Source organism: Propithecus coquereli, unplaced genomic scaffold (genome assembly GCF_000956105.1).
Source record: "Propithecus coquereli isolate 6110/MARCELLA unplaced genomic scaffold, Pcoq_1.0 Scaffold434, whole genome shotgun sequence".
NCBI lineage: Eukaryota > Metazoa > Chordata > Mammalia > Primates > Indriidae > Propithecus > Propithecus coquereli.
Window position 1 is genome coordinate 1,505,868 of NW_012150108.1, and position 14,124 is coordinate 1,519,991.

Below are 14,124 nucleotides of genomic sequence, written 5' to 3' on the forward strand. Positions count from 1 at the left end.
CCATTTCAAAAGTTTTTTCCACTGGAGATTTAAAGACACATCCCTCTCTGCCACGGGCACACAAACACAGACCTGCAAGTGCACCGACCCCTCCGGAGATTGACGCCCCAGGCCCCAGCCGGCATGAGGTCCAGGTGTCACTTTCTAGGCACTGCCTGGTAAGGAAGGGCCTGGGCTGGCTCGCCGGCTCCCTCCTCCCAGCAGAAATGGTTAATTGCCAGCTCCAGGCTGCCTCCAGCCCAGCCCTAATCCCCATCTCCGGCTGCGCCGGGCAGAGCGGCTCCAGGCCAGGTTGGGGCTGCACGGAGCAGCAGCGGGGGCATTCTTCCAAGGTAATGATTAAGCCGACTGCCTGGCAAGGGCGCGGGCGGACAAGCCAGAAGGTGAGCCCTGTTCACACCTCGGCCAGGCTGGGGTGGCCAGGACTGGTTTGGAAAGGCAGGGCCCTGGGCACGGGGGGCCCACAGCTGGCAGCCACAGCCTCCTGCCTGCGCACGGACGTCCGGGAGCATCTTGGGGCCGGAGCCTCTGCTGCCTGCCCTGCTGGGACTCTGCCCTCAGCCCCACCACCATGAAGCTCCAGGTGTTCTGGACGGGGCTGGAATACACCTGCCGGCTCCTGGGCATCACCACTGCTACAGGTAAGACGCCGCCTCCCAGCTGCCATTCCCTGCACACCGGCACAGCAGACAGAGCCGACCAAGTGGTGGGAGGTGGCTGGGAGATGGCGGGCACATCTGGTGACTTCTGTGCTTCAATTTCTTTCCCAAGACCCCCAGAAAAACTGCTTCGTAGGGCAGCGGCAGGCACAGTGGGGCGAGCTTCAGGCCGGGAGCCAGAGAGCCTGGTCCTGGGTCTCTGCTTGGCGACTCACCCTCCCTGTGACCTTGGGAAGCCTCAGGGTCCGCGTCTCTGAAATGAGTCAAAGGGGTCTGCCCCACTCAGTCCCGAGAAGGACGTGGGCTGGAAGGTGAAGGCAAATGTGGGGCTCGAGTTCCTGCTGCACACTATGGAAATGGTCCACTGAGCCTGCCCCGCTTTACTCAAACCCAGCCCGATCGCACGGAGAGAGAATTCCCAGCGAGCTGCCCCGGGGGACGGGCTGAGCTAGCCTGGACACGGAGGTCGCCGGCTCCCCTCCGGGCCACCCTGGGCCCCATTCACAGAATACCCTGGAGGAACCCAGGCGCCCTGTCTGTGGCCTGACTGCTGGTACGCACCGCACCGTGGGCTCAGGGGCAGAGAGCGTCCCCTTGCTGGAGTCCTCTCCCTCCCCCAGCTGATCACAGGGCTGCCCAACTGGCCAGGAAGACAGAGGGTTAGAGCAGAGCAGACGGCGATCCTGGGCCCACTGCCCCAGGGAGACTAACCCTGGCCCCGTGTTCCCCACAGGGCCAGGATCTGTGTTGGGGAAGTGAGCAGGTAGTGCTCTGAGCCCCTAGCTCCGGGTCCCGTCGTCTCTGGGGGACAAAGAAGAGACACACGCTCCCTATCCCAGCCTTTCCCCATCATTGGGCAAAAGCTTACTTCTGCATCTGGCCGAATGGGAAAGGTCTCCCAGCTCAGATTCAAGTCATGCTGGTTCCAGCCCCAGCCTTGTCACTTGCCCCGTGTGTGACCTTGGGGAGCCACCTGGTCCCCCAGGACTATGCTTTCTGATCTGTAGGGTGGAGATGCTGGGCCTGTTGGCCAGGTATTTTGACAAATCAAGGACATCAGGAATTCAGCATAGCTAAGTAGAACCGCGGGTGAAAACCTCCAGGCAGAAGCCGCCATGACACACTCCAGAGCTCAGTGAGGACCTGGGTCATTTTGGGAGCTCATGTGTTCACCATGTGTGGCCAGTAGGCTCCTTCAGTATCTAGGGCCATGAGTTAGAGCAGGAAGGGCTGCTGGGTGGTCTAATTCCACCCCTCCTGTTACAAGATGGAGCACCTGAGCTCAAGCAGGGGTGGTGACATTGTGCAAGGTCATGCCGCATGTCAGAGGGACAGCCGGTGTGGAACCCTGGTGCCTTGATTTTCGCAAAGGCCAGGGCTCTGGCCAAAGCCCTCCCTGCTTCCAGGGTAGGAAGCCCTGCCCATCGGGCAGCTGGAAGGGGTCCAGCACTGCTCTGCAGAGGCTCTGAGTGAGTGAGCTGGTAGAGGAGCCAGCCCCAGCCTCTCTCAGACCACATGTCACCTATGCATAAGGGAGTGGCCAGCGAGGTCCCCAGCAGCCCATCCTGGGAAGGGGAAGGTCACCCTAAATAGGTTTCCGTATCTGGGCTTAGAGTCCTGGTCTACCACTGTTGATCTGAGGCCACCCTGCTCCCCCCTGGTCTTGGTTTCCAAATACATAAAATGCCAAGAATCCTAGCATCTGTTTCACCAGCCACTGTCCACCCAGAGCTGAGGCCTGCCTCCTGTCAGGAAGCTGTTTCAAGATGTATGTCTCCATCCTTCTAATGGATTAGCCAAAGATAGTTTAAGAATCTGATTTATCTCAGAGAGCGGAAGGATGTGCGGCCCCCTCCCCCGACACACACACACACACACACACACACACACACACACACACACACACACACTCATGTTCATAATGTTCCTCTTAACCAAACCTTTATCTGTGCAAAGAGTTGCTGTTAATGCAGAGGACGGACCTCCCTCTTGGTTTTCATATAAGATCCAGGCTAAAAATAGGCCACGAGTTGCCTTCTAATGGCCAGGCTTTCAAATAATCTTGCTGGGGCTTTCTAAAGTGCTGGGAGTGAGTGGGAAGCAACAGAGGGGGCTGTGGTGCTCTTGGGCAAATCTCAAGTTTCTTCCGGCATCACCGAACTCTTGGCCTGTGTCCAGTGCATAAGATTTGCAAATTCCTTATTCTCCTAAGCCTCTTTTTTGTTGAAATCCTCCGTTGAGAAGTTCAGGCTTGATTTACAGGTGCGCTGCTGCTAAGAAGGAAATAAGACTTGAAACAGAGGCCCTGACTTTGCAGAAACCCTGGCGAGGGGATCGAGGGTGGCCCCTTCATCATGGCAGGGCATTTGGGTTCTCCAAAAGGTAGGGAGGCATGTGACCTAAGGGTGCCCAGAGTGTCACCTGCAGGTACGAGGCAGCTCCTAAGAGCCTTCTCCCTGGACGCCCTGAAGACGGGCGCAGGGCTGTGGGAAGTGCTAAAGGCACCAGGCCCCAGGTGCCTCCACAAGGACCTGGAGGTGCTGCACTGAGCTGGCTCCTCCTCCTCTCCCAGCCCCTTTGGATGAGCCCCCTTAGGACACCCCACAGCTCCGTGGGCCACTGCTGCCCCACCCTGATGTCTAGCCCCCACCACAAATGGTTTTGGAGCAGAGATGGATCATTGCCACTGCCAAATAGGGTGAGCAGGCCATGGGCAGACTGCACCCAGCGGAAGTGTCTCTAAAATTAGAAAATTCTGTCCCTTTGGTGTAGTCATGCGGTTTCCAGGTCATCACAGACCCCTCCCGCCACTGTCCCACACTAGGCTCATTTGCATCACCTCCCTGGCCTGGGAATGCATTGGGTGCATGCATGTGCTTGCACGTGTGTGTGTGACCTCCAAGTGGCTCAGTTGCTGAGATGTGGCATCAGGCTCCACCCACAGAAGCAGACACAGCTGGGAAACTGTGCACAGACCCATGCAGATGCCGGGACACCTGGCTGTCCCTTCTTTAAGCGGATTCTCACTGTGTCCACCGGCTGCGTGAGAGACACAGGCCCCAGGGAGGCTGCAGACCTTGGTCAGGAGAGGGGACCTGGGAAGCAGGTTTTGACTGCGATGGGAGCACAGGGACCCAAGGCACTCCTCCTCCATAAAATGAGAAAGGGCCTGTCCCCGTCACCTAGGCAGGCAGGGTTGGCCTCCCTTTGCACATGGGCCACCCTCTTACCCTTCATCCTCATGGGACTCTGCAATGGCTCCCTCCCCGCCCTCAGCCGGCAGCCGGCCAGGGGAGCGACGGGAAGAGCTCCCTGCATAGCAGCAGATGACACACCTCTCAGGCCCTGAAAGCCCCTCCTCCAGCCTGTGTCCTTGCGCACAGACGTGCACGGGCTTCCCCAAAAGACGTTTGCCCAGACAGTGTCTCCGGGCACTCGGGTGAGGCTCCCAAGATTCCCCAGAGTGCAGAGGCTCAAGCCGGAGGCCTCTCGCTGCCAGCACTGGAGGGCTTCACTTCACTCTCCCAGACCCTGCTCAGTAGCAGCAGCTGACGATAGACAGTATTGTATATATTTGAGTATTTAGTGTGGGCCAAGCTCTGTGCTACAGGTTTTAAATGCAGTATCTCGTCCCATCCCCCTAACTATCCTCTGAAGCAACATCGTGCTCAGCCTCATGCCCGTCGTGCAGAGGCAGGAACCGAGGCTTAGCAGGGCGAAACTCCTTGCTCAAGGCCCCACAACCAGGAAGCAGGGACACGAGTTTCCAAGTGACAGTCTACTCTCAGGACTCCACTCTTGATCACTCTGCCCTCCACCTAAACCAAGCCACAGGGCATGTCTCTCCGTATCTTGACGACCCCAAGATGCAGGATACGAAACACACAAAGGCTACCAGAAAGGCCTGATCAGAGCTGCCCAGAGTCCACCCTGGTGCCCCTGCCCTGGGTCAGCTCTGACCATGCACAGGCTCAGGCAGGTGGGGTCATGGTGAGGGCAGACAGTTAGAGTGGAGTACATAGCCAAGGGTCACCAAACACTCCTAAATCTGAGGACACTGATATTCTATCTAGCTGCCCATTCTGTCTCTGAATGAGCACCATGCATGCTTTAATTGGCACCACCGTGACACTCTCCAGCCAAACCTGCTCCTGGACCTCCTCTAGGGACAGACAAATCTGCACACATTTCCAGAGGGAACTATCACGGTGCGACCTTGCCTCTCTGGGTCCAGAGGTGGGGGACTGACAGCATGCTTCCTGGTCCTTATCTTGCTACAGCCCCACAAGTGTCTCTCGGGCCTGGAGTGCTGAGCTCAATCCCATTGTACAGGTGGAGAAACTGGGGCTCCAAATGCTCAGGTAGCTTGGCAGAAGTCACACAGCCATTGGCAGAGACCCAGTGTTGGAAGTCTGGTCTGCCGGAACACACAGCAGCGACAGGTGGCTCCAAAGGGAAGGCTCAGCGGAGCCCACAGGACGTGGAGGGACGGAAGCAAAGCCGTTTTCCAGCACAGCGGCCTGCTCTGATGTGCTGTGTCTCACAAGTCAAGTGCTTGGAGTCAACCCGGGATCAATTAGGGGTTTTGTTTCGTTCCAGGGTGTTGACCCATTAACCTGCTTCTCTACATGACAGACACGGCCACGTTCCCAACGGCCCCAGTCCTTGCCACACGCTGTTCAAAATGGAGAACTTATTAATATAGATCAGGACATAAGAAGCATTGAAAACCCAGGTGTTGTCATCATTTTTTAAAGGGTACAGCAAATGTGTAGTTTGACCTTAGCCCTGCTTAAAACCTTCAAGAAAATTGATGTTTCCAAAGCAACTGTCTTGGTCCCTCCATGCTAATCTCCACCCTCTTAAATGTGTGTCCCGTGGCGACCTCCAGCCATTTGTGAAAGCTTCACACACTCCAACATGTCCGCAAGTGACTTATGACACAAGCCAGACTGCAACGTGTTCACAGATCTTCCAAGTCGACCGTCTTCCTTTTCCGAGGCAATTGCCTCCATGAGTAAACAAAATCTCCTCCTCCTGTTCTGCCCACCTACCACTGAAAGACAACAGGATTTGGTTGGAGCATTCTTTTCTCGGCTTCTTTGTGCCTGTGTCTTCCTTCTAGATTTAAAATAAAAAATCTGGAGCTCCACTAATGATGTGTTCACTTGGCAAACGTTTACTGAGTCCCAGTCATGCAGTGTGGACACATGGTAGGAGGTCTGGTCGGGGAGGTAAACTAGTAAACACACATCAAAGCACCAGGCGCTGCGGCGCAGTGGTTGGCGGGGCGGGTCTGTGCCCTGCCCTCCTGCGTACAGCTGCGTGACCTGAGACACATCCCCCAACCTCTTTAAACTTCAGTTTCCTCCTCTACAAAATGGGGATAACCATCGTGCCCACCCTCTGGGCTGTAGGATTCCACGTAACAGTGACTAAGCAGCAAACCGGATTCCCACCCAGGCTCAGTGCCAGTTAATTTTGGAGGAACATGCCGGGCTCGGGACCTGCACAGCAGGGTGATCAGCTCCTCTTGCGGGTGGGAAAAGAAGGAAGAGCAGAGGAAAGGAGCAGGTCAGCATGTGGCCGGAGAGGAAGGCACCAGACTGCAAAAGCCTTATACTGGGTGACCTTCTCCTTCACATCTGAGCTTGCGCTGTTAAGGTCACCCACAGGAACTAGGTTACTTCTACACTTCATCTAGTGAGCTAAGCAGAAGGAAGATGGCAGCCTCTTTTATTTTCATGTGCTGATGATTCTTTCTAGATTGCCCTTGGTTTTGTTCAGCCTTTTGAAGAGGGCTGTGAAGGACAGGGACATAGTCAGACATAGTGGCTGACATTGTGGAGAAGGAACCCGACCGTGGGCCAGGCAAACGTCAGGCGAAAAAGTGAGGCATGGCTGGCATGGATGGAGTAGCCGGGGAGGCGTAGTCATTGTCTTCTGGAAACCTGCCACGCGGGAAGATCGAGCAGATGCACTATCGTTGAACACCGAGAATAAGAAGCAAATACCTCGGGTTTCCCTAACATCAAGACCTCGAACAAATCTCTCCTCTTGGTCCTTAGAAGGAAGGTGCCATTCTACGTGGAAGACACTATCCCCAGTAGCACCAGTGAACCATACGGTCACAGAGTCATCCTCATAATGATGTCATCACCAAAAAGTGGTGTATCAGCCCAGGTGGCCTCACAGGTGAATTCTGCCAACATTTAAGAAATAATATCTATTCTACACACTCTTCCAGAAATTTGAAAGGAGGGAATACTTCTCAACATTCTATAAAAGCACTATTTACATGGATACCAAAATTAGATAAAGATATTACAAGAAAAGGAAACTATAGACTATTATCCTTCATTGGAATAGATGCAAAAATTCTAAACAAAGTTTTAGCAAGTCAAATAAAAATATATAAAAAGGATAATATATCATAATGAAATGAAGTTTATCTGAGAAATGCAAAGTTGTTTTAATATTTGAAAAATCAATTAATGGAACTGACCGTATGCCGTGCACTGACCACTTGTGTCCCTCCACCCAAATTCTTATGCTGAAATCCTAACACCCAAGTGCTAGTATTAGGACGGCAGGCCTTCGGGGCGATTATATGACTAGAGCAGAGCCCCCACGCGTGGAATTAGTGCCCTGATGAAAGAGGCCTGAGACCAGCCTTGGCCCTTCTGCCATGTGAGTACAGTGAGAGATGCTATCCATGAGGAAGGGCCCTCGGGCACCAAAGCTGCCAGCACCTGGATCTTGGACTTCTCAGCCTCCAGAACTGTAAGAAATAAATTTCTGTTGTTTATAAATTTCCAGTCTATGGTCTTTTGTTATAACATCCCGAACGGACTAAGACACCATGTTAACAAACTAAAAAAGAAAAGCTGTGTTATCAATTATTTAGATGATAAGTAAATACAGAGAAACCTTTTGACAAATGATAGAAACTAGTAGCCAACTAGTAACAGAAGGAAATTTCCTCAGCCGAAAAAGGGCATCTACTGAAAACATCCATCTATGTAAAAGTAAAAGACCAAATGTTTTTCTCCTAAGGTTGGGAACAAGACAAGGACGTCCCCTCTCACCACTTCTGGGCAACATTATACTGAAGGTCTAGCCAGTGCGAGAACGCAAGGAAGAGAAATAAAATGCACATAGATTGGCAATGAAAATGAAATACTCTTTATTCACGGATGACATGATTGTAGAAAATCTGCTGGAATCTACCCAAAAAGCTACTGGAGCTAATAAAGGGATTTGCAGATTTGCAGAAGACAAGATCAATATGGAGCAATCAATTGTGTTTCCAGATACCAGCAACAAAAAATTAGAAAATAACATCATAAATATGAAGTACTTAAGGATAAATCCGACAAAAGATGTAAAAAAATCACATACACTAGAAACTAGAAAGCATTAGTGAGAGATAGTAAAGAACAACTGAATCAATAGGACCTTGATCATGATTCAGAAGATTCAGTATCATCAAGATGCAAATTCTCCCGAAAATTGCTCTAAAGTTTCAATGAAATTCCAATCAAAATCCCAACAGGCTTTTTTTTCTAAAATTTGTCAGTCCATTTCTAAAATTCATGTGAAAATGCCAAGGTTCTAGCATAACCAAAACAACTTCGTAAACAAAGAGCAAAATTAGAGGATTAACACTACTGATTTTAAGACTTATTATAAAGCTATAGACAGTGCAGTATTGACACAGAAGGACAGGTAGATCAGTGGAAGGGAATAGAGCCCAGAAACAGAACTAGACATACATGAACAACTGGAGTTTTGACAAAAGTACAAAGTCACTTTAGTACAGAAAAAACTATTTTCAACAAATGGTACTAAAATAATTGAATATCGTTCTACCAAAAAAATGAACTTTTACCTATACTTTGTACCATATCCAAAAAATTACTCAAAATGGATCATAGACCTAAATGTAAAATTTAAAACCATAAAACTTCTAGACAATAGGCCAAACCTCAGTAATGGGTTAGGCAAAGATTTCTTAGACACAAATAACAAAAGTTCAATCCATAAAAGAATCGATAAGTTGGACATCATAAAAATTTAAAACTTTTCTCTTCAAAATATAACATTAGGAGAATAAAAAGACAGCGAACAAAAGAGATACGATGACAAATAAGCACAAGAAAATATGTTTCGCATCACTGGTCGTTAGAGAAATACAAATCAAAACCACAATGAGATAATACTGCTTACGTATTAGAATGTCCAGAATTAAAAAAAGACTCTACGCACCAAGTGTTGCAATGTTGGCAAGGATATGAAACTCTCGAACTACCAATGGGAATGTAAAATGGTATAATCGCTTTTGGAAATGGTTTGGCAGTTTCTTACAAAGTTAAACATACACCTGCCATATGATCCAGCCATTCCACTCCCAGGTATTTACCCAAGAAAAAAGCATATGTCCGTACAAAGATTGCACATGAATGTCATAGCGGCTTAATTTGTAATAGCCGAAAACCAGAGACAGCCCAAGTGCCCATCAGCAGGTGAGTTATAAACAGACCGAGGTATGTGCGTGCAGTGGAGTACTACTCCGCAGTAGAGAGGCAGGGACTGCTGACACACGCCACAGCACGGAGGAATCCGGAGATAATTGTGCCGAGTGAAACAGACAGCCAAAAACAAGTACACACTGCATGATTCCCTTTATCTAAACCGCTCAAAAATGCAAGCTAATCTCTAGTGACAAGAAGCAGATTAGTGCCCAGGGGTGGGCAGAAGGATGGGAGGGTACAATTATAACGATAAGATACAAGAAAATTTGGGGGTGAGGGAGATGTTTGATTGAAGTGATGGTTTCATGAGCACAGACGTATGTCGAGGCTCATCAGATGGCACTTTCAGTGTGTGCGGTTGGTTGTATGTCACTTATCCCTCAATGAAGCTGTCCCTAGAAGTGGATATGTCGGTTGTCTATGCCAAAACTATGCCGTGTAAGAACTGCAAAACGTCAGTGGCACACAGCAGCAAGCTTCCCCGTTCACACGTCCGGCTGAGTAGGCCAGGCAGCTGCGCTGACGTTGTCCGGGTGTGCTCCTCCCACCGGAGCTCAGACAGCCGTCAGCTTCGGAGGCTGGCCTGGGCTGGCATGATGAGGGACACTCTGCTTCTGTGTCTCTTGTGCTCAGCAGACCAGCCCAGGCATTTGCTGACGGTAGTGGCAGGCGCACGGGAGGGCAGGCCCAGCTCCTGAACCCAGTTCATGGCTGCGCTTGCATCCTGTCAGATAACATCCCATCGCCCAGAGCACGTCACACTGCTGAGCCCAGATTCAGGAGATGGGAAACAGACTTTGCCTTAGTTCGAGGACTGCAAAGTCACATAACAACAGGTGGGGATACCAAGCGGGTGAAGGTTTGCGGGCATCGTTGCAATCTGCCACAGGGGCTTCTGCAGGACCAAAACGAAAAAGACCTCTCGGCGGCTCTACCTTAGTCCACAGCTCGTGTTTAGAGAACCTGGTAGAGACGGGTGGGCTCTACAACCTATGAGTCATTCTCCCCAGACAAGCTTGTGAGAGCATTAGAGGATGCTGAGTGCCACACTGCACTCTGATGTCTCTTCCAACTGAATATCCATGAAATCTTTTCTCACACTATCTCCGAGCCCTGGCTCACGTGTGTCAGCTGAACTGATCTCAACACGCAGGTAAAACTCTCCGCCATGCTTAGTATCTGCCAGAACTTCTGAGTTCAGAGGATTGTGGCTACTCCCTTATCATCCCAGTGAATTTGTAGCACCTGGTGCCAACATCTCCATGTTCTTAGAAACGGTGCAAATCTGGCTCTTCGCCTCTGCGACCGGCCGTGACCACTTCTGAGCCGTCCCCAGCCATGGCGTCAGCCCAGAGCATCCTTACCTGAGATGTCCTTGGAGATCCCGGGACCAGTAGAAGAGAAGCAATAAATACACACCGTGAGTTACGAGGCTGCCTTCAGCAAACTCAAATGCAACCCACGCGGTCAGAATGGACAAGCAACAGTCAACCAGGAGGTCACCCCAAGGCAAAAAGCAGCACCAGCCCACGGCCAGGGGGATGTCCCCACAGCAGGCAGCACCGCGGACAGCCCCAGCCTCAGGAACCGCTGGCCTGAGCCTCTTTGGGTCCCTAGCAGGGTTGCAGAGGGTCTTACACAAGAGACGTTGAGATAGATGGGAGGTTGGGTCACTTGCATCCCAGCCAGACCTTGAGAAGGGACCCGAGACAGGAAAATCGATGAACGGCGTCAGTGCAAAGGGAAGAGCTCTTTGGCCACAAGAAAAAAAAAAAAAAAAACATGTGTTAATGGAAGCAGAGGATGAGAATAAACCCTCTCCTCCTCCTTGAGAATGCCGGTGGGAACAGCCTGCCTCTCTGACAGTTCTGCTAGCCGTCAGCGGCATCTGCACAACACTCAATCGTTCACTAAGACTGGACGCTGGGAGCCGCCGTTATGCATGTTTTCCAGAAGCTGGTGCAGACCAGAGAGTTTATGACTTTCCTGAGGACCCGGACTCAGCTTTTCTGATGCGAGCCTCATGTTCTCTCTGCTACACGACAGCCCATCCCAGCTTTCAGCCGGCCTCACTGCGAGACCAGAGCTCCCAGACGAGAAGGATGCCCAGACAGTGCCCAGGCCGGCACCGTGGCCTCCTGGCCCAGCATCTCTGCCCCCGCCAAGCCTGAACTGGAACCAACAGCTCAGGACGGCAGCGCAGAGGCAAGCCCTGGCCATCTAAGTCTCTGGATGCCGGGACCACAGCTACTGTCAGGGCCAGGAAAGGGACCACACTGCCCCTGCAAGGCCCGGGACTGAGTGCCACCCCAGCTTAGAGTGGGTGAGCATCGCCTTAATTGTACAATGAGGGCCTCCTTAATTTTAAGGGGAGCACGTTCTTAATTTTAAGATGAGTCCCTCTTTAATTTAAGGGGAAGTGCTTCCTTAATTTTAGGAGGTGCACCTCAATTTTAGGATGAGCACCTCCTTAATTTTATATTGAATACCTAATTACAGAATGAGTACCTCCTTAATTTTAGGGGAGCACCCCTTAGTTTGGGGGGCATCTCGTAGGGAGAACACCGCTTTAATTTTAGAGTGAGTACCTCCCTAATTTCAGATGAGTGCTCCCTTGCCTTAGGGGGGCACCCCCTTCCTTTTGAGCCTGGCTGTCTTTCTTGCCCCGCCGTGGCCCTGGCACTCTGGGGGCTGTAGCTTCTCTGTGCCTCACAGAGAGCCCTGCCCAGATGTGGAAACCTGGGAAGACCTGGGGTACGATGCGACAAAGCAGAGAGTGGGCTGTCCTCACCCACGGGCCGATGTGAGGCCTCCGAGAGAGCAGGGGTCCACCGCGCAGTGTCTGGGACAGACAGGAGGGGAGCTCCGTCGCACACGTGCCAATCCCGCTCTTCACTCGACACTCCCCCAGATTTCGGGCCACCCTTGTGTTCACTTCCTGGCTTCTGAAATGCTGGTTCTAGAGACTGGTCCCCTGGAAAAACATCTAGAAGCTCCAGGCCCCCGGTCAGAACATTTTGGGGTCCTACGCCTATGTCGCATTAACGGTGATGCCTTCCAAGGACGGCTGCTCCCGGCACAGTCCGACCGGCACGCCAGGCCGGGGCTCCCGCAGCCAGGGACGGCACAGCTGTCCAGGCCAAGGCTGGCTACGGGTCACAAAACCCCTGCAGTAAGAGCTCTCACTTCTTGCTTTCCTCACTTTTTCTGCTGGGAATCTTTGCAAAATGAAACTGCGGAAGGAACCTGCTTTGGGGGAGGCAGATCCCCACATAACCTCCACGAAGTCCTAAGATAGAAAGCCACAACAGGCCCGTTGGACATCCCCAGACGGCACCGCCGCTCTGGGAGCCGGCACACGCAAAGCTGTGCGGACGCTGGGCCTGGGGCAGGTGCTGCAGGACCTGGGAGCCTGGGTTCTGGCCCCCGACAACCAGCTGAGGACTGAGTGAGAGGCCAGAGGTCCACGGGATCTTGGAGGAACGCTCTCTCCCCTCGAGAGTCGGACTATAGGCTCAGGTGGGGTGGCTGACGTGGCTGGGGTGGCTCAGGTGGCTCACTGGGTGCTTTGGCTCTGACCGCTGGCTGGGTTCTTCGGTTCCTGCGACCCTGCCCAGCCCTGGGCGCTGCACGGAGAAGCACTCAGAGCAGTGCTCGGAGCCACGTTTCAGACTCTTAGCTCGCTGCGCCTTCGCCTGGCTTCACCTCGCCTTCCTCCTCCTTGGAGCCTTCCTTGGTTTCCACGCAGAATGGAGACAACCCTCGCCCTGTTCCCAGAGCACTGGGCCTGTTTCCACCCTCAGCGTCTCTCCGTTTGTAGGGACAGACTGTCTTCCCAGGCTGCGGCAGGTATTTGCTTTGCAACTCTGTGCTTTCCCCAGGCCTGGCACAGAGGACAGGCCAGGACGGAGGGTCTGTGACCATGAGGCCTTTGGATCCAGACTGGGAAGCTCGGGCTGGCGGGATGAACTGTCCTGGTGGGGGGATTGGTGCCACAGCCCCTGCTGACTGTCAGAAGAGAGCTCTGCCCAGGGCCAGGGCTCCTCGCTGGGTGCCAGGGGAGAGGGACAGGCGGGCAGTCTCCACACCGACCCCGCACAGGAGGGTCACTGAAGTAGTGAAGAAGCGGTTTCCAGCTTTGTGCTGACGCTCACAGCTGGCTGGAAGGGACACAGCGGTCCACTGCCAATAACAACAGGGACCCCATCTCTCCAGACCACCCCTTCTGTGCTCACGAAGGGCCCCGAGGGCACGTCCTCCCCGCATGCACCGTTCTCACGCCAGTCCTTCCTCAACCCCTGCCCGGGGCCTCAGGACCGCTGGGAACTGCACTCAGAGCCAGGCTTCTCTCTGTCCTTCACTGCCCGTCCGTGTGCTTCGGGCAAGGGGCTCCACCCGGGAGACCGGTTTGGATGTTTCCGTGAATGACGCAGGGCTGACAGTCCCCACCCCGGGGGTGTGCGGGTTAGACGATGCGCAGGGGTGGCCCACCACACTGCATCACACGTGCTGGTGTCTCCTCGGGAGCTTCCAAACCAAACGTCTGACCACCTGTGACCTCTGCCTTCCACTGCCCTGAAAAAGCCAAAAAGCCAACACGCAATGACAGGCTATGCCCTGTGCTTTACGCTCGGGAAGCCTCCTTGCCTGGGTCCCCAGGCAGAACCAACACCGCCCCTCCCAGGCCCCTGTGCCAAGTGCTCTGCTGTACAGACAGGAGGACGAGGCCACCTGGGTCACACCATCGGGAGCCACAGCCAGAACCGAGCTTCCAGCCAAGGCTGGCAAAGGAACTAGCGGGCGCCAGTGTGCTGGGAGAGGGGAAGGCCAGGAGCACCCAGAACTGGGCTCTGTCCCTTAGCTACCACCAAATGTCGCCGGAGAGGTCGAGGAGCTTTCTGAAACAGCCGTCTTCAAACCACCAAAGGGAA

General features: G+C 53.0%; 1 protein-coding gene across 1 annotated transcript in view; it reads left to right on the forward strand.

Annotated features, from left to right (window-relative positions):
• Positions 1–370: 370 nt before the first annotated feature.
• Positions 371–14,124, forward strand: part of TMEM72 (transmembrane protein 72) — a 24,724-nt gene continuing 10,970 nt past the window's right edge. Inside the window, exon 1 of the mRNA XM_012653909.1 lies at positions 371–641. Within this exon, the coding sequence (XP_012509363.1) occupies positions 572–641 (70 nt within the window). The 5' untranslated portion in view covers positions 371–571. The remainder of the gene's footprint in view (positions 642–14,124) is intronic.